Source organism: Hemiscyllium ocellatum, chromosome 15, assembly GCF_020745735.1.
Source record: "Hemiscyllium ocellatum isolate sHemOce1 chromosome 15, sHemOce1.pat.X.cur, whole genome shotgun sequence".
In the NCBI taxonomy this organism is placed as follows: Eukaryota; Metazoa; Chordata; class Chondrichthyes; order Orectolobiformes; family Hemiscylliidae; genus Hemiscyllium; species Hemiscyllium ocellatum.
The window spans coordinates 68,921,788-68,942,783 of NC_083415.1; the positions used below are offsets into that span (position 1 = coordinate 68,921,788).

Below are 20,996 nucleotides of genomic sequence, written 5' to 3' on the forward strand. Positions count from 1 at the left end.
TCCCTCTACCAATAACAGCTAAAACACCACATGCCTTCTTAACAACCATATTAACTTGGGTGGCAACTTTCAGGATCTATGTACATGGACATCGAGAGCTCTCTGCTCATCCACACTACCAAGAATCTTACCAGTAGCCCAATACTCTGCATTCCTGCTGCTTTTTCCAAAGTGAATAACCTTACTCTTTTCCGCATTAAGCTCCATTTGACACCTCTCAGCTCTGCAGCTTATCTATGTCCCTCTGTAACTTGCAACATCTTTCGGCACTGTCCATAATTCCACTGACGTTAGTGTCTTCCGCAAATTTACTAACCCATTCTTCCAAGCCCTCATCCAGGTCATTTAAAAAAAATTACCAACAGCAGTGGCCCCAAAGCAGATCCTTGCAGTATGCCATGAGTAACTGAACTCCAGGATGAGCATTTCCCAACTACCCTCTGTCTTCTTACACCTAGCCAATTTCTGATCCAAACCACTAAATCACCCTCAACCCCCAACTCCATATTTTGTGCAACAGACTACTGTGGGGAACCTTATCAAATGCCTTACTGAAATCCATATACACCACATCAACTGCTTTCCCCTCTTCCACCTGTTTTGTCACCTTCTCAAAGAACTCTATAAGGTTTGTGAGGTGTGACCTACCCTTCACAGAACCATGTTGACTGTCCCTAATCCAATTATTTCCATCTCTTATAACCTTTCCCAACATTTCACCTACAAACGAAGTAAGGCTCACTGGTCTATAATTACTAGGGTTGTCTCTACTCCCCTTCTTGAACAAAGGGACAACATTTGCTAGCCTCCATAGACAATGACAATAAAGATCAAAGCCAAAGGCTCTGCAACCTCCTCGCAGGCTTCCCAGAGAATCCCAGGATAAATCCCATCCGGCCCTGGGGACTTATCTATTTCAAACTTTCCAGAATTGCTAACACCTCCTCATGAGCCTCAATCCCATCTAGTCTAGTAACCTGTATTGTGGTATTCTCTTCGATAACATTGTCTTTTTTTAGGTGTGAATACTGACAAAAAATATTTAGTTTGCGCTTTTCCTAGCTCCTCGGGCTCCACACAAAACTTCCCACTACTGCCCTGGATTGGCCCTAATCTTTCTCTAGTCATTCTCTTTTATTCCTGATATTCCTATAGAAAGCTTTCAGGTTTTTCCTGATCCTATCTTCCAATGACTTCTCATGTACCCTCCTGGCTCTCCTTAGATCTCTCTTTAGGTCTTTCCTGACTAACTTCTAATTCTCAAGTGTCCTAACTGAGCCTTCATGATTAGATTAGATCACTTACAGTAGTGGAAACAGGCCCTTCGGCCCAACAAGTCCACATGTCTCGTCCTAACAAGCTTTCTTCTGCTTAAGAAGAGATACAACTTCTTTCATAAACCACAGTCCCGCACTCGACCACTACCTCCCTGCCTGACATATAAATACGTGTAACAAGGACACGCAGTAGCTGTTCTTTGAATAAGTTCCACATTTCAATTGTGCCAACCTCCTGCAGTTTCCTTCCCTATCCTTTCTCAATCCACTTGGCTGGTTTCAAAAGTGGGGCCAAATTTCCCCACCTTCCATAGCGGTATTAGATTTTCAAAGCTACCAGAGATTCAAATGGTGATAAAGAAGAAAGTGTGCTGCCTGAACAGCTGTGCTTTTCCAGCACCACTAATCCAGAATCTGGTTTCCAGCATCTGCAGTCATTGTTTTTACCTGCTTATGACCAATGCCAGGTAGAAAATACAACCAATAACCAGGCTGGACATACGCGGCTTTGAAAAGAGATATAAAGAGGGAGTATGATAAAGACTGAGAGCCAACATAAAACTAAAAAGGAGATTCACACATGGAAGCAGGGGTATAGCCTCATTGTTTAGTTAGTGCTTTGCATCTGTCCTTGCCAGGGAAGATGCTGCACAGACCATGGAGCAAGTTAATTTGAGTCACTGGGAGAATTTTCAATGATAACGAGGCATTGGATAGGATGTCTGCTCCTAAAATCGATAAAGCACTGGGACTGGAGGAGGTGCAGTCTCATAGACAGAGACATTGCTGTCATTCAGTAGTAAGAACTTGAATACTGCAGAAAAGACATTTTCTCAAATTTTTTCATCTTGCACTTATCAGGATAATTCAGAAGAATACCAATTCAAGGAGAAAACCAACATTTGTACTGTATGAAAGGAGTGCTGATTGGTTGTTAAGTGGATTCTGATAGAGGCTTTGTCATGAAGAATGCACCAATTAATGATTATTGGCAGTTAACAGCTAGACTTTGTTTACATTTGAAACTAGGCAGCTTGACTGATTTCTCAAGACAATGCTCTGACCAATGAACGGCTGTTTTAAAATGCTTTATCTTTCCAGGAATAGTCAGCACTTTTCAAGACTATCTTACAGGCAAATGTGTTGCTGGTCAAAGCACAGCAGGTTAGGCAGCATCTCAGGAATAGAGAATTCGACGTTTCGAGCATAAGCCCTTCATCAGGAATAAGAGAGAGAGAGCCAAGCAGGCTGAGATAAAAGGTAGGGAGGAGGGACTAGGGGGAGGGGCGATGGAGGTGGGATAGGTGGAAGGAGGTCAAGGTGAGGGTGATAGGCCGGAGTGGGGTGGGGGCGGAGAGGTCAGGAAGAGGATTGCAGGTTAGGAGGGCGGTGCTGAGTTGAGGGAACCGACTGAGACAAGGTGGGGGGAGGGGAAATGAGGAAGCTGGAGAAATCTGAATTCATACCTTGTGGTTGGAGGGTTCCCAGGCGGAAGATGAGGCGCTCCTCCTCCAGCCGTCGTGTAGTTGTGTTCTGCCGGTGGAGGAGTCCAAGGACTTGCATGTCCTCGGTGGAGTGGGAGGGGGAGTTAAAGTGTTGAGCCACGGGGTGATTGGGTTGGTTGGTTCGGGCGGCCCAGAGGTGTTCTCTGAAGCGTTCCGCAAGTAAGCGGCCTGTCTCACCAATATAGAGGCCACATCGGGTGCAGCGGATGCAATAGATGATGTGTGTGGAGGTACAGGTGAACTTGTGGCGGATATGGAAGGATCCCTTGGGGCCTTGGAGGGAAGTGAGTGTGGAGGTGTGGGTGCAAGTTTTACATTTCCTGCGGTTGCAGGGGAAGGTGCCGGGGGTGGAGGTTGGGTTGGTGGGGGGTGTGGATCTGACAAGGGAGTCACGAAGGGAGTGGTCCTTGCGGAACGCTGATAGGGGAGGGGAGGGAAATATATCCTTGGTGGTGGGGTCCGTTTGGAGGTGGCGGAAATGACGGCGGATGATACATTGTATGTGCAGGTTGGTGGGGTGGTAGGTGAGAACCAGTGGGGTTCTGTCTTGGTGGCGGTTGGAGTAGCGGGGCTCAAGGGCGGAGGAGCGGGAAGTGGAGGAGATGCGGTGGAGGGCATCGTCGATCACGTCTGGGGGGAATCTGCGGTCCTTGAAGAAGGAGGCCATCTGGGCTGTGCGGTGTTGGAATTGGTCCTCCTGGGAGCAGATGCGGCGGAGACGAAGGAATTGGGAATATGGGTGGCGTTTTTACAGGGGGCAGGGTGGGAGGAGGTGTAGTCCAGGTAGCTGTGGGAGTCAGTCGGTTTATAATAGATGTCTGTGTTGAGTCGGTCGCCCGAGATAGAAATGGAAAGGTCTAGGAAGGGGAGGGAGGAGTCTGAGACAGTCCAGGTGAATTTCAGGTCGGGATGGAAGGTGTTAGTAAAGTTGATGAACTGTTCAACCTCCTCGTGGGAGCACGAGGCAGCGCCGATACAGTCATCGATGTAGCGGAGGAAAAGGTGGGGGGTGGTGCCAGTGTAGTTGCGGAAGATGGACTGTTCCACATATCCTACGAAGAGGCAGGCATAGCTGGGGCCCATGCGGGTGCCCATGGCAACTCCTTTAGTTTGGAGGAAGTGGGAGGATTGAAAAGAGAAGTTATTCAGGGTGAGGACCAGTTCAGTCAGTCGAAGGAGGGTGTCAGTGGAAGGGTACTGGTTGGTGCGGCGGGAAAGGAAGAAGCGGAGGGCTTTGAGTCCTTCGTGATGGGGGATGGAGGTGTACAGGGACTGGATGTCCATAGTGAAAATAAGGCGTTGGGGACCGGGGAAGCGAAAATCCTGGAGGAGGTGGAGGGCGTGGGTGGTGTCCCGAACGTAGGTGGGGAGTTCTTGGACTAAAGGGGACAGGACCGTGTCGAGGTATTGGGAGATGAGTTCGGTGGGGCAGGAGCAGGCTGAGACAATGGGTCGGCCGGGGCAGGCAGGTTTGTGGATTTTGGGCAGGAGGTAGAAACGGGCGGTGCGGGGTTGTGGGACTATGAGGTTGGAGGCGGTGGATGGGAGATCCCCTGAGGTGATGAGGTCCTGGATGGTCTGGGAGATGATGGTTTGGTGGTGGGAGGTGGGGTCGTGGTCAAGGGGGCGATAAGAGGAGGCGTCCGCGAGCTGGCGTTTGGCTTCAGCGGTGTACAGGACAGTGCGCCAAACTACCACCGCGCCTCCCTTGTCTGCGGGTTTGATGGTGAGGTTGGGATTGGAGCGGAGGGAGTGGAGGGCTGCACGTTCTGAGGGTGAGAGGTTGGAGTGGGTGAGAGGGGTGGACAGGTTGAGTCGGTTGATGTCACGGCGGCAGTTGGCTATAAAGAGGTCGAGGGCGGGTAGGAGGCCAGCACGGGGTGTCCAGGTGGATGGGGTGTGTTGGAGGCGGGAGAAGGGGTCGTCAGAGGGTGGACGGGAGTCTTGGTTGTGAAAGTAGGCACGGAGGCGAAGGCGGCGGAAGAATTGTTCAATATCTCGCCGCGTGTTGAACTCATTAATCCGAGGGCGTAGGGGAATGAAGGTGAGGCCCCTGCTGAGGACTGATCTTTCATCCTCAGAGAGGGGGAGATCTGGAGGGATGGTGAAAATCCGGCAAGGCTGGGAGCTAGGACCTGGTGTGGGACTGGAGCTGGAGCTGGAGCTGGAGGCGGGGTTAGGGGCGGGGACAGAGATCGAAGTAGGGGCGGAGTTAGACGTGGTGACGTTGCTCGACGTGGGGGCGGGGTCATGCGTCGTGACGGAAATAAGCGTGGGGGCGGGGTTACGTGAAGCGACGGGAGACGGCGTGGGGGCGGGGTTATGGGCGGGGTTATGCGTAGTGACGAAAGACGGCGTGGGGGCGGGGAAACCTGAGGATTTGTGCTCCTGCAGGTTAGTGATGTCAGTGGGGGCGGAACTGGCTGCGCCGACGGCAACTGGAGGGGCGGAAATGGTTGCGGCGACGGAGGAGTGGTGGTCATTCCCGGTGGCCGCGTGGGTCGCGGGTCCGTCGGCGATCGTGGAAGCGGTTGTGTGTGGTGGTCACCGGGGCAGTTGTTGGGGCGGCGATCGCGGGGGCTCCGAGGTCGGTGGGGGCGGAAGTGACGTCACGGTCGGCGGCGGCCTTTGGTGCCGCGGGCGCTGTGGAGGCCACATGTGTAATGGCGTCCGACAGGCCTGTGGAAGATTCTGGAATAGTTGAGGGGCCACGAGTGTGGGGGTAAGTACATGAAAGTTTTTGGTACTTACTGTCTTTAATCTCTGATAGGGCTAGGAAGAACCCCACTGGTTCTCACCTACCACCCCACCAACCTGCACATACAACGTATCATCCGCCATCATTTCCGCCACCTCCAAACGGACCCCACCACCAAGGATATATTTCCCTCCCCTCCCCTATCAGCGTTCCGCAAGGACCACTCCCTTCGTGACTCCCTTGTCAGATCCACACCCCCCACCAACCCAACCTCCACCCCCGGCACCTTCCCCTGCAACCGCAGGAAATGTAAAACTTGCACCCACACCTCCACACTCACTTCCCTCCAAGGCCCCAAGGGATCCTTCCATATCCGCCACAAGTTCACCTGTACCTCCACACACATCATCTATTGCATCCGCTGCACCCGATGTGGCCTCCTCTATATTGGTGAGACAGGCCGCTTACTTGCGGAACGCTTCAGAGAACACCTCTGGGCCGCCCGAACCAACCAACCCAATCACCCCGTGGCTCAACACTTTAACTCCCTCTCCCACTCCACCGAGGACATGCAAGTCCTTGGACTCCTCCACCGGCAGAACACAACTACACGACGGCTGGAGGAGGAGCGCCTCATCTTCCGCCTGGGAACCCTCCAACCACAAGGTATGAATTCAGATTTCTCCAGCTTCCTCATGTCCCCTCCCCCCACCTTGTCTCAGTCGGTTCCCTCAACTCAGCACCGCCCTCCTAACCTGCAATCCTCTTCCTGACCTCTCCGCCCCCACCCCACTCCGGCCTATCACCCTCACCTTGACCTCCTTCCACCTATCCCACCTCCATCGCCCCTCCCCCTAGTCCCTCCTCCCTACCTTTTATCTCAGCCTGCTTGGCTCTCTCTCTCTTATTCCTGATGAAGGGCTTATGCTCGAAACGTCGAATTCTCTATTCCTGAGATGCTGCCTAACCTGCTGTGCTTTGACCAGCAACACATTTGCAGCTGTGATCTCCAGCATCTGCAGACCTCATTTTTTACTCGAATATCTTACAGGCACTCAATTTTGCATCACATGCAGCAAAAAAATAATGTGATCAGGCTATCCACCATCATGCAGGATAGCTTTGACACATCAGGTTGCACAATGATAAAATGTCTTGGGCCCTATAAGGCCAATTTTATACAACATGGAACTGTCAGAACCCCAACGTGTTTTGCGACCAATGAAGATAGGTTTGCTGTAGTCAACCATAGAGAACCTTGAAAAAGAAATTGGGAACAAAGTGATTCTGCATTATAATTATATAATGATCAGATCACTTCTCAGTCACCCTTAGCCCTGCAATGTTTTCCCAACGGCAAGGCCACTGCCAAATCAGCACTCCCCACTCATGCAGCACATATGGTAGTTTTTCCTTTGAGTTGGTATTCTATAAATCAAGTGCAGAATGAACAAGGAGGGAAATGAGAATGGAAATTGCAGGGTCTAACAAAATTTCAGTCCTCCCTAGATTGGGGTGGTGCCAGAAGATGGGAGAATTGCAACAAATTACAGCTTTGTTCAAAAAGAAAAAATCAGTCAGGCCAATTGGTTTTACATTGGTGATGGGGAAACATATAGAAACTACAAGTTGGGACAAATTAATATTTGCATCCAAACAGGTGGATGAGGATTAAGCGGTCAACGTGGTGTATACGGTTAATTAAAGAAAGTCAGCATGTATTTTGCAAGGTAAAACTTTGCACAATTTTTTAAAGAGTTAAAGCAATGCTGTTGATATACATGAACGTCCAAAAGGCATATGCATGTTACTGTACAACAGACTGGGAGTTAAGGTTGATGATACAAAAGCAACAGCATGAAACATAGATACAGAGTTGGCTGATTGACAGGACACAGTGGTTAATACATGCTGCTCTGACTGAGGAAGGTTTGTAGTGGAGTTGGGCGTGGTTATTATTGGCATCCTTGCTTTTCCTGACATACATGAATGATCTAGACCTAGGTATCTAGGATATAACTCCAGAATATGCAATTATTATTAAACTGAGGAGGACAGAACTTCAAAGAAGACAAGGTGGTGGAAATGGCAGATGAGTGACAGATATAGTTCAATATGCAGAAATGAGGGGATTAATTTTGAAGGACACAGACAATATAAAGACTATACAGCTCCAGAGGGTGCACAAAGGGGCCTGGATGTATATATGCATAAGTCATTAAAGGTGTTCAAGCAAATTGAGAGAACAGTTAATAAATCAGAGTATCCCAGACTATGAACAGGAGCATACAGTATAAGAGTTTGGAGTTTATGCTGCTATGTTATATATAATACAAGTTTGACATCAGCTCAGGTATTCTGTACAGTTCTGGGTTCACACTTTAGGAAGGATGTGAACAAATTGGAAAGATGTATACAAGAATGTCTCTTCATGTCTGGAACCAAAGATAAAGTGGAGAAATTATGACTGTTTTCCTTGGGGGAAAATAAGGGGCAGAGATTAGATCAGAGAGGCATTCAAAAATTAGGAGGGTTCTGGACAAAGATAGGAAAGACTGTTCCCACTTATAGTAGGATCAATAACAAGGAGGTGGAGATTGAAAATAATTGGTAAACGAACCAAAACGTATTATCTTAAACACTTCGGCAATTTTTGTTTGGAATACAGTACCACAGAGCATGGTTGATGCACGTTTAATTGATGTATTCAAAAGAGAGTTGGCATGTTACTTGCTAGGTTACAAGATGGCAGGTCTAATTAAAATGCTTTGGAGAGCAGGTGCAGAAATGATAAACTGAATGGCCACCTACTGTGCTGTAATAATCAGAGTCCCACAGCACGCCAAAAAAAAGAGGCCCTTTGACCCATTGAGTCTATCCAGTCAAAAATAGCCACTAACTATTCTAATCCCATTTTCCAGCACTTGGCCCATTGCCTTGTATGCTTTGGCTCACAAGCGCACATCCAAATACTTAAATGATGGGGATTTCAGTCTGTATCAAACTTATAATCAGCGAGTTCCAGACTTCCACCAACTGCTAGGTGAGAAAAACTTTCCTCATACTCCATCTAAACTTGCTGCTCCTTATCTTAAATCTCTGTCCCCGGATCATTGATCCCTTCAAAGGAAAGATCCCTTCCCGTCTACCCTATCTATACCCTTCAATTTAATACAGGCAGTCTCTGGAATGGATACCATTCAAGTTTATTGGTGTGCAAGTCGAAACATAATGCAGGACAATATAAATTAGACATTTGTATGTACAAGAAGTTTGTATGGCAGATCTTTAAAATGACATTCTTAATGGGATTGAATTTGTCAGTTGGGGCCCTCCGTTCACCCCAATCATATCACTCCTCAGCTTCCTCTGCTCCAAGGAAAACAACCTCAGATCTATTTAATCTCTCTTCATAGAAGTCTCCAGCCCACGAAATATTGAAGTAAACGTTATCTGTACCCTCTCCAGACCAATCATATCCCCCCTCTTTTAAATGTCTATTCCATAACAATACTTTAGCTGTAGCCTAATCTACTTTGTATCCTTTCACGTGTTCCCTAGTGTTATTTGTCTTGCCAAAGTGAATCACCTCCCACTTACTCAGACTGAATTCCATTTGCCACTGATTAACCCATCTGACCAGCTTGTCCATTTCCTCCCATAATCTAAGGTTATCCTCCTCACTATTTACCATCTCACCAATTTTTGTATCAACCATTAACTTACTGATCAACCTTCCTACATTTGAATCTAGATTACTTATACACACCACAAACAAACCGCATGAGCCCCAATACTGATTCCTGAAAAACCCTAACAGATCACAAAAACACCTCTCAACCATAAACCCTCTGCTTTCTGCCACTCAGCCAGTTCTGGATCCAATGTGCCAAAATTTCCTTGCATCCAATCTGTTCTTAACTGAGCTTTACCAGATTCCCATGCTGGACCTTGTCAAAAGCCTTTCCCTCATCTACACACATGGTCACCTCTATAAAAAAAATTCAAAGAACTTGGTCAGATATCACCACCCTTTGCTCCTTTTCGCTTTTTACATTCTACCTATCTGGCTTCATTTGAGGAGCCTAAGATATCATCCCTCAACTGCTGTAATTGATTTCCCAATCAATATTGCAACAACCTTGCCTCCTTCCCTGTCAAACCTGAAGGCACATATTCCTGGAAGATTGAGCTACCAATTGGCCCCCTCTCAACCATGACCGAGTGACAGCAATGACATTATACCTGCATGGTTCTTGTGTCCTCAACTCATCTGTCTCAATTGTCAGACTGCCTGCATTTAAATCAATACCATCCAACTCAGATTTAATTTTCAAAGTTTAGACACAACAAGATTTAACACAATTACACACAAAGCAATACTGGAAATGGGTGTTTCTAAATACTCACTCATGGTGATCACTGAAACTCTGAAGCAATCTCAGGAATTGGATTTTCAGAGAAATCTCCTGTAGTGGAACAGCAAAAGTTTAGGTAGATGACTATGGAAACAAAAACTTTCAAGAATAGATGATTCAGCAATTCACATTTGGGTCAAAGTGTATCCAGGTCTTAAAGAAAACATAAAAAGGTGTGACTGGGTGTACAGCAGTCATTGAATAACTAATACTCTAGTGACAGAGGTTACTTAGTGAAACACCTTTGCTTTGCCATAATGAAAAATATTTGTGGAAAACAAATTTACAAAAAAAAAGTCTTCAAATTAGTTGCAAACATTCTGCCCTAAAGTACCAATAAGAACAGTTTGTTTAAAATATAAGATGTAAGCACAGTTTACTTAATATTGAAGTGACTAGCCGCCGTCTTGAATTTTTTGCAGCCCATTGAAGGCAAGTATACACACTGTGCAAATACAAAAACTTCAAATATTAGAAAAATTGCATTTACAAAAAAAACTTTGCTGTGATCAAATATATCTGGCCATAGCTCCAAACCAACTTTTTTCACAACAGATTCCAACTTCATGCTTTGAAGCTAATGAGAAACAGTGAGCAAACTTCTAGAACACACCTGCAGAAAATAAACTACACAGAAGCAAAACATCACAAATTTTGGAAATGTGAAATAAAAGCTGGAAATACTCAGGCAGCATCTGTGAAGAGCAAAACAGATAATGACTCAGATCTGAGAGTTCTAAGCAGATAGTCAGAACTGGGCTAAAGCAGTTTCTGCTAAGACATCAACTTAAAAATGTTACTGTGCATATCTTACCACAAACGTCACATCTGCAGAACATTTGCATTATTAATTTCACATACGTGAATAATTTTCTTTCAAGATAATAATTGAAAGAAATCTGGGCCCAGAGCAAAAGACCTTGTTTTGCAACTTCTTTTTAAATGGGAGATTATGGCAGAATTAAAAGCCCAATGATGATATTCTAAGTCAGAGGTTCAAATCCCACCATGTCAGATGGTGGAATTTGAAATAAATATAAATTTCTATTGAAAAGATTATTGATGACCATGATACCATTCTCAATTTTTGTAAAATCCCTTCTGGTTCACTAACATCCTTTGAGGAAGGAAATCTCTTGTCATACCTTTGCTGGCCTATTTGTCACTCCAGATCCACAACAAAAATGGTTGACTCTTCACTGCCCTATAAAATGGTCTAACAAGGAATTCAGTTGTATCAAACTTCCACAGCATCTCAAACAAAGGAATAAAGCACAATAGGTCATCTGGCATCAACCTAAGCACCAGAGATAACAATCACAGAGCCCTGTCATCCCTGCAAAGTGCTCTTACTAACATTTGGGTTGTGAGTGCCAAAATGGAGAACAGTCTCACAGCCTAGTCAAGCAACACTCAGTCATACTCATGGAATCATATCTTGTAGACAATTCCCAGACAACACCACCACAATCCCCGAGTCTGGCAAGCAGAACTGGACATACAAGTGCCAGCGATCTTTACCAATCCACCATGACAGCACATCCATAGATTGAACCTGGTGAACCCATTGATCAGTGATCATTGGGGCAAGTGATTAAGCACTCAACAATCCAACACATCTAATACTTTTCAGTAATATCATGAGCGCATTGAAAATTTGCATATTAAAAGTATTAGTGGCAGTGAGAATAGCAGTTTATGAGTGACAAATCACTCCTGCATTGTCACTTTTGTTACTAGTTTCATACTTACTGGACTGCAGTCACAGATTTGATTCTGACCATGCAATACATGATTAGTGGAATGTTTCCTCCATATCAGTTTGTCAAATAGGTTATTAAGTCCAGGAATAAGTCTAAATTCTGCTAACATCTTGTGAACCTGAAACAGAAAGGAAATTATTCAACTACTGGTCTTGGTCACACAACGACATGCTGTTAACTGAGCCAGAGATAGTGCAAGAGTCTTGTGATCAGTTACCACTCACTTATCCTTACTACACAAAAACCAAATGCATACAACAAAAATATGGTTCTGAACTTTATAATTTCCCATTGTACTGAAAAGTAGCATTTAGATTGAGGCAACTTAAGGGGACTTGCTCAACCAACTTTAGAGTCATAGACATAATGGGTTGTCATATGTTCTTAAAGTTGGGGCTTCTGATTTAGCATTATTTCATGTTTTATAGTCAGAGATATACAGCACGGAAACAGACCCTTCGATCCAATTCGTCCATACCGACTAGATTTCCCACCCCAAACTCGTCCCACCTGCCAACACCCAGCCCATATCTCTCTAAACCTTTCCTATTCATATACCCATCCAAAATGCTTTTTAAATGTTGCAATCATACTAGCCTCCACCACTTCTTCTGGCAGCTCATTCCATACACGTACCACCCTCTTTGAGCGAAAAAGTTGCCCCTTAGCTCCCTTTTATATCTTTCCCCTCTCACCCTAAACCTATACCTTCTAGTTCTGGACTCCCCGATCCCAAGGATGAAACTTTGTCTATTTATCCTATCCATGCCCCTCAATTTTAAGTTCACCCCTCAGCTTCCCACGCTCAAGGGAAAACAGCCCTAGCCTATTCAACCTCTCCCAATATCTCAAATCCTCCAACCCTGGCAACATCCTTGTAAATCTTTTCTGAACCCTTTCAAGTCTCTGGCACATGAACGTCCAAAAGGCATATGCATGTTACTGTACAACAGACTGGGAGTTAAGGTTGATGATACAAAAGCGGCACGGTGGCACAGTGGTTAGCACTGCTGCCTCACAGCGCCTGTAGATCCGGGTTCAATTCCCGACTCAGGCGACTGACTGTGTGGAGTTTGCACGTTCTCCCCGTGTCTGCGTGGGTTTCCTCCGGGTGCTCCGGTTTCCTCCCACAGTCACAAAGATGTGCGGGTCAGGTGAATTGGCCATGCTAAATTGCCCGTAGCGTTAGGTAAGGGGTGGGTTGCGCTTCGGCGGGTCGGTGTGGACTTGTTGGGCCGAAGGGCCTGTTTCCACACTGTAAGTAATCTAATCTAATCTGTGGCTCAGAAGGGAAGGGAGGAACAATAAAAAAGCACTAGTGGTAGATATTTAATTGGGGACTCAATAGTTAGATAGATTGACAGGAGATTTTGTGGTTAGGAACAGGACTCCCAGAAGGTATGTTGCCGATTGGATTTACACAATTCTGAAAGGGGGGGATGAGCAGCCAGTAATCGTGGTACATATTGGCACCAATTATATGGCCTGGAAGGAATTGAGGATCTGAAAATTGAGCTAGATTAGAAGCTACAGAGCAGCACGAGTAGTGATCTCAGGTTTGCTACCCGTGAACGAGATAGTGAGGTGAGGACTGGTCAGCGAGTGCAGCTTAACACGTGGCTGTAAGGATGGTGCAGGAGGGAGGGCTTCAGATATTTAGACCATTGGGATGCCTTCTGGGGAAGGTGGGACCTGTACAAGAAGGACAGGTTGCACTTGAACTGGAGGACACACATGCCCTGGGTGGGAGATTTGCTCATGTGGTCCAGGAGGGTTTAATTTAGTTTGGCAGGCAGGGGTGGGACCAGAGCTACATATCGAAGGGTTAGTTGCATATGGGGCTGTGATAGGATGTAGTGAATCTGTCAGGAAGGTTTTTCATGTTATGAAACAAAGGAATCTGTTAAAATGTGCCTGCTTTAACGCAAAGAGTGGTAGATATAAGAGTGATGAACTTAGAGCATGGATCAGTACTTGGGACTATGATGTTGTGGTCGTAACGGAGACGCGGGTTTCACAGGGGCAGGAATGGTTGCTAGATGTTCCAGGGTTTAGAACATTTAAAAAGATCAGGTAGGGTGGAAAGAAGAGGGGACGTAGCATTGCTAATTCGAGAGTGCATCACAGCTATAGAAACAAAGGTTGTCAAGGAAGGTTTGTCTACTGAGTCAGTATGGGTGGAAGCTAGGAACAGCAAAAGAGGGTTTTCTATAGACCCCCTAATAGCAGTAAGGAGATTGAAGTCATAGGGTGGCAGATTTTGGAAAAAGTGCAGATGAAGCAGGGTTGTTCTTAGGTAACTTTAACTTTCCCAATATTGACTGGAACCTCCTTAGTGCAGATGGTTAGGATGGAGCCTTGTCAGGTGTGGTCTGGAGGGTTTCCTTACACAGTATGTAAACAGGCCGACGAGGGGAGAGGCCATTTTGGATTTGTTACTTGGCAATGAGCCATGACAGATGACAGATGTCAGATCTCGTGGTGGGAGAATATTTTGGTGACAGGGACCATAACTGTCTCATTTACCATAGCCATGGAGAGGGAAAGGAGCAGTTACCATGGGAAGATATTTAATTGGGGAAAAGGAAATTATGACGCTATCAGACAAGTAGTACAGATTGGGAGCAAGGGCACAACAAATATGTGCAGACTGTATAAGGAGCAGTTGTTGCATGTGATGCATAAGTTTGTTCTTCTGAGACAGGCAAGAAGGGGTAAGATTAAGGAGCTTTGGATGACGAGAACAGAGTAACTGTGTCAAAAGGAAGGCGGCAGCATGCGTAAGATGGAGGAAGCAAGAGTCTAGCTCAGCTTTAGAGGATTACAGGCTTACTAGAAAGGAGCTCAGGAATGGACTGAAGAGAGCCAGGAGGGGGCACGAGAAAAGCTTGGTAGGAAGGATTAGGGAGAACCCAAAGGCATTTCACTCATACGTGAGGAATAAGAGAATGATCAGGGAGAAAGTAGGGCCAGTCAGGGATAGCGTAGGGAACTTGTGCGTGGAGTCTGAGCAGACAGGGGAAGCCCTAAATGAAATTTTTGCTTCAGTTTTCACTAGACAGGGGAACCTTGTTGTGAATGAGAACTTTGAGGAGCTGGGAAATAGGCTTGAACAGATTAAGACTGATCAAGTTAATGTGCTGGAAACTTTGGCAAACATGAAGATTGATCAGTCCCAGGGCCAGACCAGATTTATCATAGGCTGCTCTGGGAAACGAGAAAAGAGTTGCTAAGCCCCGAAGATCTTTGCTTCCTCACTCTCCATGAGAGTCATCCCGGAGAATTGGAGGGAGGAGAATGTTGTTATTCTTTTCAAGAAGGGTAAAAGGGAAATCCCTGGCAATTACAGACCAGTCAGTCTTACACCTGCGGTAAGGAAGGTTTTGGAAAGATTTCTGAGGCATAGGATTTGACTATTTGGCAAAGGCAGTCAGCATGACTTGGCGAGGGGCATGTCATGCTTCACAAATCTTATTGAGTTCTTTGAGGAGGTGACAAGACAGGTCGATGAAGGTCGAGCAGTGGATGTGGTGTATATGGACTTCAGCAAGGTATTTGATAAGGTTCCCCATGGTAGGCTCATTGATAAAGTCAGGAAGTATGGGATACAGGGAGATTTGGCTATCTGGATTCAGAATTGGCTGGCTGACAAAAGACAAAGATGGAAAGTATTCTGCCTGAAGGTCAGTGGTGAGTGGTGTCCGCAAGGCTCTGTTCTTGGGTGTCTGCTGTTTGTAGTTTTTAATAAATGACTTGGATGAGGTGGTTAAGGGGTGGGTTAGTAAATTTGCCAATGACACAAAGGATGGAGATATAGTTGATATCGAGGGCTGTTGCAGGCTGCAGCACAACATCGACAGGATGCAGAGCTGGGCTGAGAAATGGCAGATGGGGTTCAATCTGGATACATGCGAAGTGATGCATTTTGGAAGGTCGAACTCGAATGCTGAATATAGGATTAAAGACAGGATTCTTGGCAGTGTGGAGGAACAGAGGGATCTTGGTATTCAACTGCATAGATCCCTCAAAGTTGCCACAAAAGTGGATAAGGTTGTTAAGAAAGCATATGGTGTTTTGGCTTTCGTTAATAGGGTGATCGAGTTTAAGAGCTGTGAGGTTTTGCTGCAGCTCTATAAAATCCTGGTTAGACCACACTTGGAATATTGTGTCCAGTTCTGGTTGCCGTACTATACAAAAGATACAGAGACTTTGGACAGGCCCGTCTTCTGAACAGAGGTTGACTGAACTCAGACTTTTTTCTCTGGTGAGGTGGTGGTGGTGGTGGTGGTGGAGGGAGGAGGAGGAGGGAGGAGGAGGAGGAAGACTGGTGACCTGATCAAGGTATACAAAGGTAACGAGAGGCATGGATATGGTCAATACCCAGAGAATTTTCCCCAGGGCAGGACTGACTGGCACTAGGGCTCATAGTTTTAAGGTGTTAGGAGGAAGGTATAGAGGAGACGTCAGAGGTAGGCTCTTTACGCAGAGAGCTGTGAATGCATTGAATGAGCTCCCAGTGGCGGTGATGGAAGCAGAATCATTAGGGGCATTAGAGACGACTGCTGGACATGCACATGGATCGCAGGAATTGAGAGGTCCATGGTTAGGTTATTTTATTTTAGATTAAGAATAATCCTCGGCATAACATTGTGGGCCAAATGGCCTGTTCTGTGCTGTACTTGTCTATACTCTATGTTCTATTATAATCTGGTTAGAGATGGTTAACATTTTGTTTGAAGTTGACAAAGTTTGAAATTCCAGTTCCTAAATAAAGAATGGACAAAGGCTGATAGAAGCAAGAGAAAGGGAGCAACGTTGAAAATAATTAGAATGCTAGCTGTGAAACTGACAAGAGTTACATCATGATTAGCTGAAAATCTAGTTTAAATCTAGCAAATGTTGGGCACTGAAATAGTCTTTTTTGAAAGGAAAGCTCGAGAAGATTCGGATAAAGAATCCAAATAGCTGTTTCGTTAAGTTCCAAAAGCTGAACTCTGCCACTTGGCAAAAAGTTTATTTCTTTCAATACTAGCCATTGCCTGTCTACAATCTTAGCTTTTCAGGTATTTTCACAGTCCACAGTTGATTTACCCTCCAACCTTCAGTAGAAATACAATATTAAGCAAAGCAATTTAGTATTGTGACCATTGACTTTACTGAGTTAACCTGGATGAGTATGACAGCACCCTCAGGCTAGCAGCAAGCTTAACAGACTGGGTCCCAGCCAGCTACTGGCACTGAAAACTACTTCAATGATAGAGCATGCAAGACCAATTGGAACTTCTGGCTGCTGACAATGAGCAAATGCTAAAACTTGTTCATTTAGATGGGTCACTCAGATTTCCTGTTCCATGACCAAAAATGCAGTAGATTCTCTCAACATGCAAAAAGCTTCAATATTGATATTACAATTATTTGCAAAATACAATAACCTTACAAAATCTCCAAATCTAGTACTAGATTTCAATATACCTTCAACACAGGAAGCCTGTAGTTTAATAATTGCTGGTGTACCACCACCATACAAAACACTGTCTGTAATGTTGCTACAGTGGTATCAGATGGAATGCAGCATTATTACAGGCTACAATCATAAAATATATTAAAACAACAGCACCTGCTGAAAGAATGTGGGACTCAGCAGCTAGGTTTGTGCGAGCTTGTTCCTCATAAGATAGAGAAACAGAATTAGGTCATCTGGCCCATCGAATCTGCTCCTAACAGCCAAGTGAACATTCATATTAACCAAAGAGAATACTGAACTAGGAGCCTTAAGTCCCTTTGTGCATCAGATTTCCAAAGAAGTTCATGTTTAAAGTGGACTATGCCTCTATTCTTCCCACCAGAGTACATAACTTCTCACTCTGCCATGTCTTTGCCCACTCTCCTTGCCTGTCCAAACCCTTTTGCAGCATTCCTGCTTCCTCAACACTACCTGTCCCTCAACCTTCATGTCATCTGCAAACTTCACAATCCCTGTGTTCCTTTATCCATATCTTTAATGCATAAGATGAGAAGTTGTACTCCCAGCCTGGATTCCAATGGAAGTTGACAAATCACAAGCTTCCATTCTGAAAATGATCCCTTTATCCATTTTCTGCTTTCTGCCAGTCAGCAAATCCTCTACCCATGACACCAACACCATTGGCTCTTACTTCTGATGAGTTGCCTGTCTGGCATTTTATTAGAGGCCTTCTGAAATCCATCAGATCACATCCACTGACTCTTTTGTCGAACTTGCTCATCTCCTCAAAGAATGAGGGCATCACTGATTCAGTGGTTAGCAGTGCTGCCTCAGTGCCAGGGACCTGGGTTCGAATTCAACTTTGGCTAACTGTCTGTGTAGAGTTTGCACACATTTCCTCTGATGGCCCAAAGATGTGCAGGTTAGACATATCAACCATGGAAAATTGCACCATAGTGCTCAGGGAATGTGCAGACTACATGGGTTAGCCATGATAAATATGGTGTTACAGGGATAGAGTTGAGTCTGGTTCTGAATGGGATGTTCTTCTGGGGATCAGTGCAGACTCAACAGGCTGAATGACCTCCTTCTGCACTGTAGGATTTCAATGAAACAATCATAACAGATCTGTCAGGCATGACCTCCACTCGACACTATATTGATTCAGCCCAACTTTACTGCAGACTTTCACATATTCTAAATCTCGTCCTTAACAATGGAGTCAAAATCTTAGCAATAACAGAGATTAAGAAGTTAACTGGCCTACAGTTTTGTCTTCTGTCTCCCTTCCCCTTAAGCATCGGCATAACATTAGCCATTTTCCAGTCGTCTGGCACCCTCCCTGACTCCAGTGATTCTTCAAATATCACCAATGCCTCTACAGCCTCCTCAGCGGTCTCCTTTAGAACACTGTGGTGTATCCAACTGGCTCAGCCAATTTATCAACCTCCAGACCTTTCAGCTTTCTCAGAACCTGCTTCTTAGTGATGGCCACTACACTACAGGATGGTTTTGAAGGTAATAATCCACTCGCTGAGTAAGAAGCCAGGAAATTCAGACCCCAACCATGATTTCCATCCTTCCCATGTGACGGTCTTCCTTAAAATCTCCAAAAGCACCATAGCTCCAGGCCTCAGGCTGAGTTAAACTGCAAACATTGTGCTGCTTACAGCTGTGCTGAGGCAGGATATTCCCAGAAATACATCCAGGTAAGTTACTTGGGTGGAACGGAGAAATAAGAAAGGGATGATAACTTATTGGGATTGTATTATAGACCTCCTAATAGTCAGAGGGAAATTGAGAAACAAACTTGTAAGGAGATCTCAGCTATCTGTAATAGGTTGGTTATGGTAGGAAATTTTAAACTTTCCAAACATAGACTGGGACTGTAATAGTGTTAAGGATTTAGATGGAGAGGAATTTGTTAAGTGCGCACAAGACAATTTTCAGATTCAGTATGTGGATGAACCGACTAGAGAAGGTGCAAAACTTGAAATACTCTTGGGAAATAAGGCAGGGCAAGTGACTGAGGTGTCAGTGCGGGGGGAATTTGGGCCAGCGACCATAATTCTATTAGATTTAAAATAGTGATGGAAAAGTATAGATCAGATCTAAAAATTGAACTTCTAAATTGGAGAAAGGCCAATTTTGACGGAATTAGACAAGAACTTCCAAAAGCTGATTGGGGGCAGATGTTTGCAGGTAGAGAGACCATAGAAAATGGGAAGCCTTCAGAAATGAGATAACGAGAATCCAGAAAAAAGTACATTCCAGTCAGGGTGAAAGGAAAAGCCGGTAGGTATAGGGAATGCTGGATGACTAAAGACTTTGAGGGTTTGGTTAAGAAAAAGGAGGAAACATATGTAGGGTATAGACAGGATAGATCGAGTGAATCCTGAAAAGAGTGCAAAGGAAATAGGAGTATACTTAAGAGGGAAATCAGGAGGGCAAAAAGGGGACATGAGATAGCTTTGGCAAACAGAATTAAGGGGAATCAAAGGGTTTTAGAAATACATTAAGTACAAAAGGGTAACTATGGAGAGAATAGGGCCCCTATTTTGCATCAGTATTTACTGTGGAACAGAATATGGAAGATATAGATTGTAGGGAAATAGATGGTGACATCTTGCAAAATGTCCAGAGTACAGAGGAGGAAGCACTGGATGCCTTGAAACGGGTAAAGGTGGATAAACTCCCAGGTGTACCCGAGAACTCTGTGGGAAGCTAGAGAAGTGATTCTTGGGCCTCTTGCTGAGATATTTGTATCACTGATAGTCACAGGTGAGGTCCGGAAGACTGGAGGCTGGCAAACATGGTGCCACTGTTTAAGAAGGGTGGTAAGGACAAGCCAGGGAACTATAGACCAGTGAGCCTGACCATGGTGGTGGGCAAGTTGTTGGAGGGAATCCTGAGGGACAGGATGTACATGTATTTGGAAAGACAAGGACTAACTAGGGATAGTCAACATGGCTTTGTGCGTGAGAAATCATGTCTTTCAAACTTGATTGAGTTTTTTGAAGTAACAAAGAGGATTCATGAGGGCAGAGCGGTGGATATGATCTATATGGACTTCAGTAAGGCGTTCAACAAGGTTCCCCATGGGAGACTGCTTAGCAAGATTAGATCATGAAATACAGGGAGAACTAGCCATTTGGATACAGAACTGGCTCAACGATAGAAGACAGTGGTGGTGGAGGGTTGTTTTTCAGACTGGAGGCATGTGATCAGTGGAGTGCCACAAGGATCGGTGCTGGGTCCTCTACTTTTGTCATTTACATCAATGATTTGGATGCGAGCATAAGAGGTATAGTTAATAAGCTTGCAGATGACACCAAAATTGGAGGTGTAGTGGACAGCGAAGAGAGTTACCTCAGATTACAACAAGATCTGAACTAGATGGGCCAATGCGCTGAGCAGTGGCAGATGGAGTTTAATTCAGATAAATGTGAGGTGCTGCATTTTGGGAAAGCAAATCTTAGCAGGACTTATACACTTAATGGTAAGGTCCATGGGAGTGTTGCTGAACAAAGAGACATTGGAGTGCAGGTTCATAGCTCCTTGAAAGTGGAGTCACAGATAGATAGGATAGCGAAGGCGGCGTTTGGTATGCTTTCCTTTATTGGTCAGAGTATTGAGTACAGGAGTTGGGAGGTCATGTTGCAGCTGTACAGGACATTGGTTAGGCCACTGTTGGAATATTGCATGCAACTCTGGTCTCCTTCCTATCGGAAAGATGTTGTGAAACTTGAAAGGGTTCAGAAAAGAATTATAAGGATGTTGCCAGGGTTGGAAGATTTAGGCTATAGGGAGAGGCTGAACAGGCTGGGGCTGTTTTCCCTACAGCATTGGAGGTGGAGGGGTGACCTTATAG

The 20,996-nt window shown here is 45.2% G+C and overlaps 1 protein-coding gene across 1 annotated transcript in view; it reads right to left on the reverse strand.

The window, feature by feature from the left end:
- LOC132823042 (short transient receptor potential channel 4-associated protein-like) overlaps positions 1 to 20,996 on the reverse strand; it is a 100,066-nt gene that overhangs the window by 36,421 nt on the left and 42,649 nt on the right. The window contains exons 10-11 of the mRNA XM_060836603.1: positions 11,651 to 11,779; positions 9,891 to 9,949 (exon numbers count right to left, since the gene is read on the reverse strand). Of these exons, the coding sequence (XP_060692586.1) occupies positions 9,891 to 9,949; positions 11,651 to 11,779 (188 nt within the window). The remainder of the gene's footprint in view (positions 1 to 9,890; positions 9,950 to 11,650; positions 11,780 to 20,996) is intronic.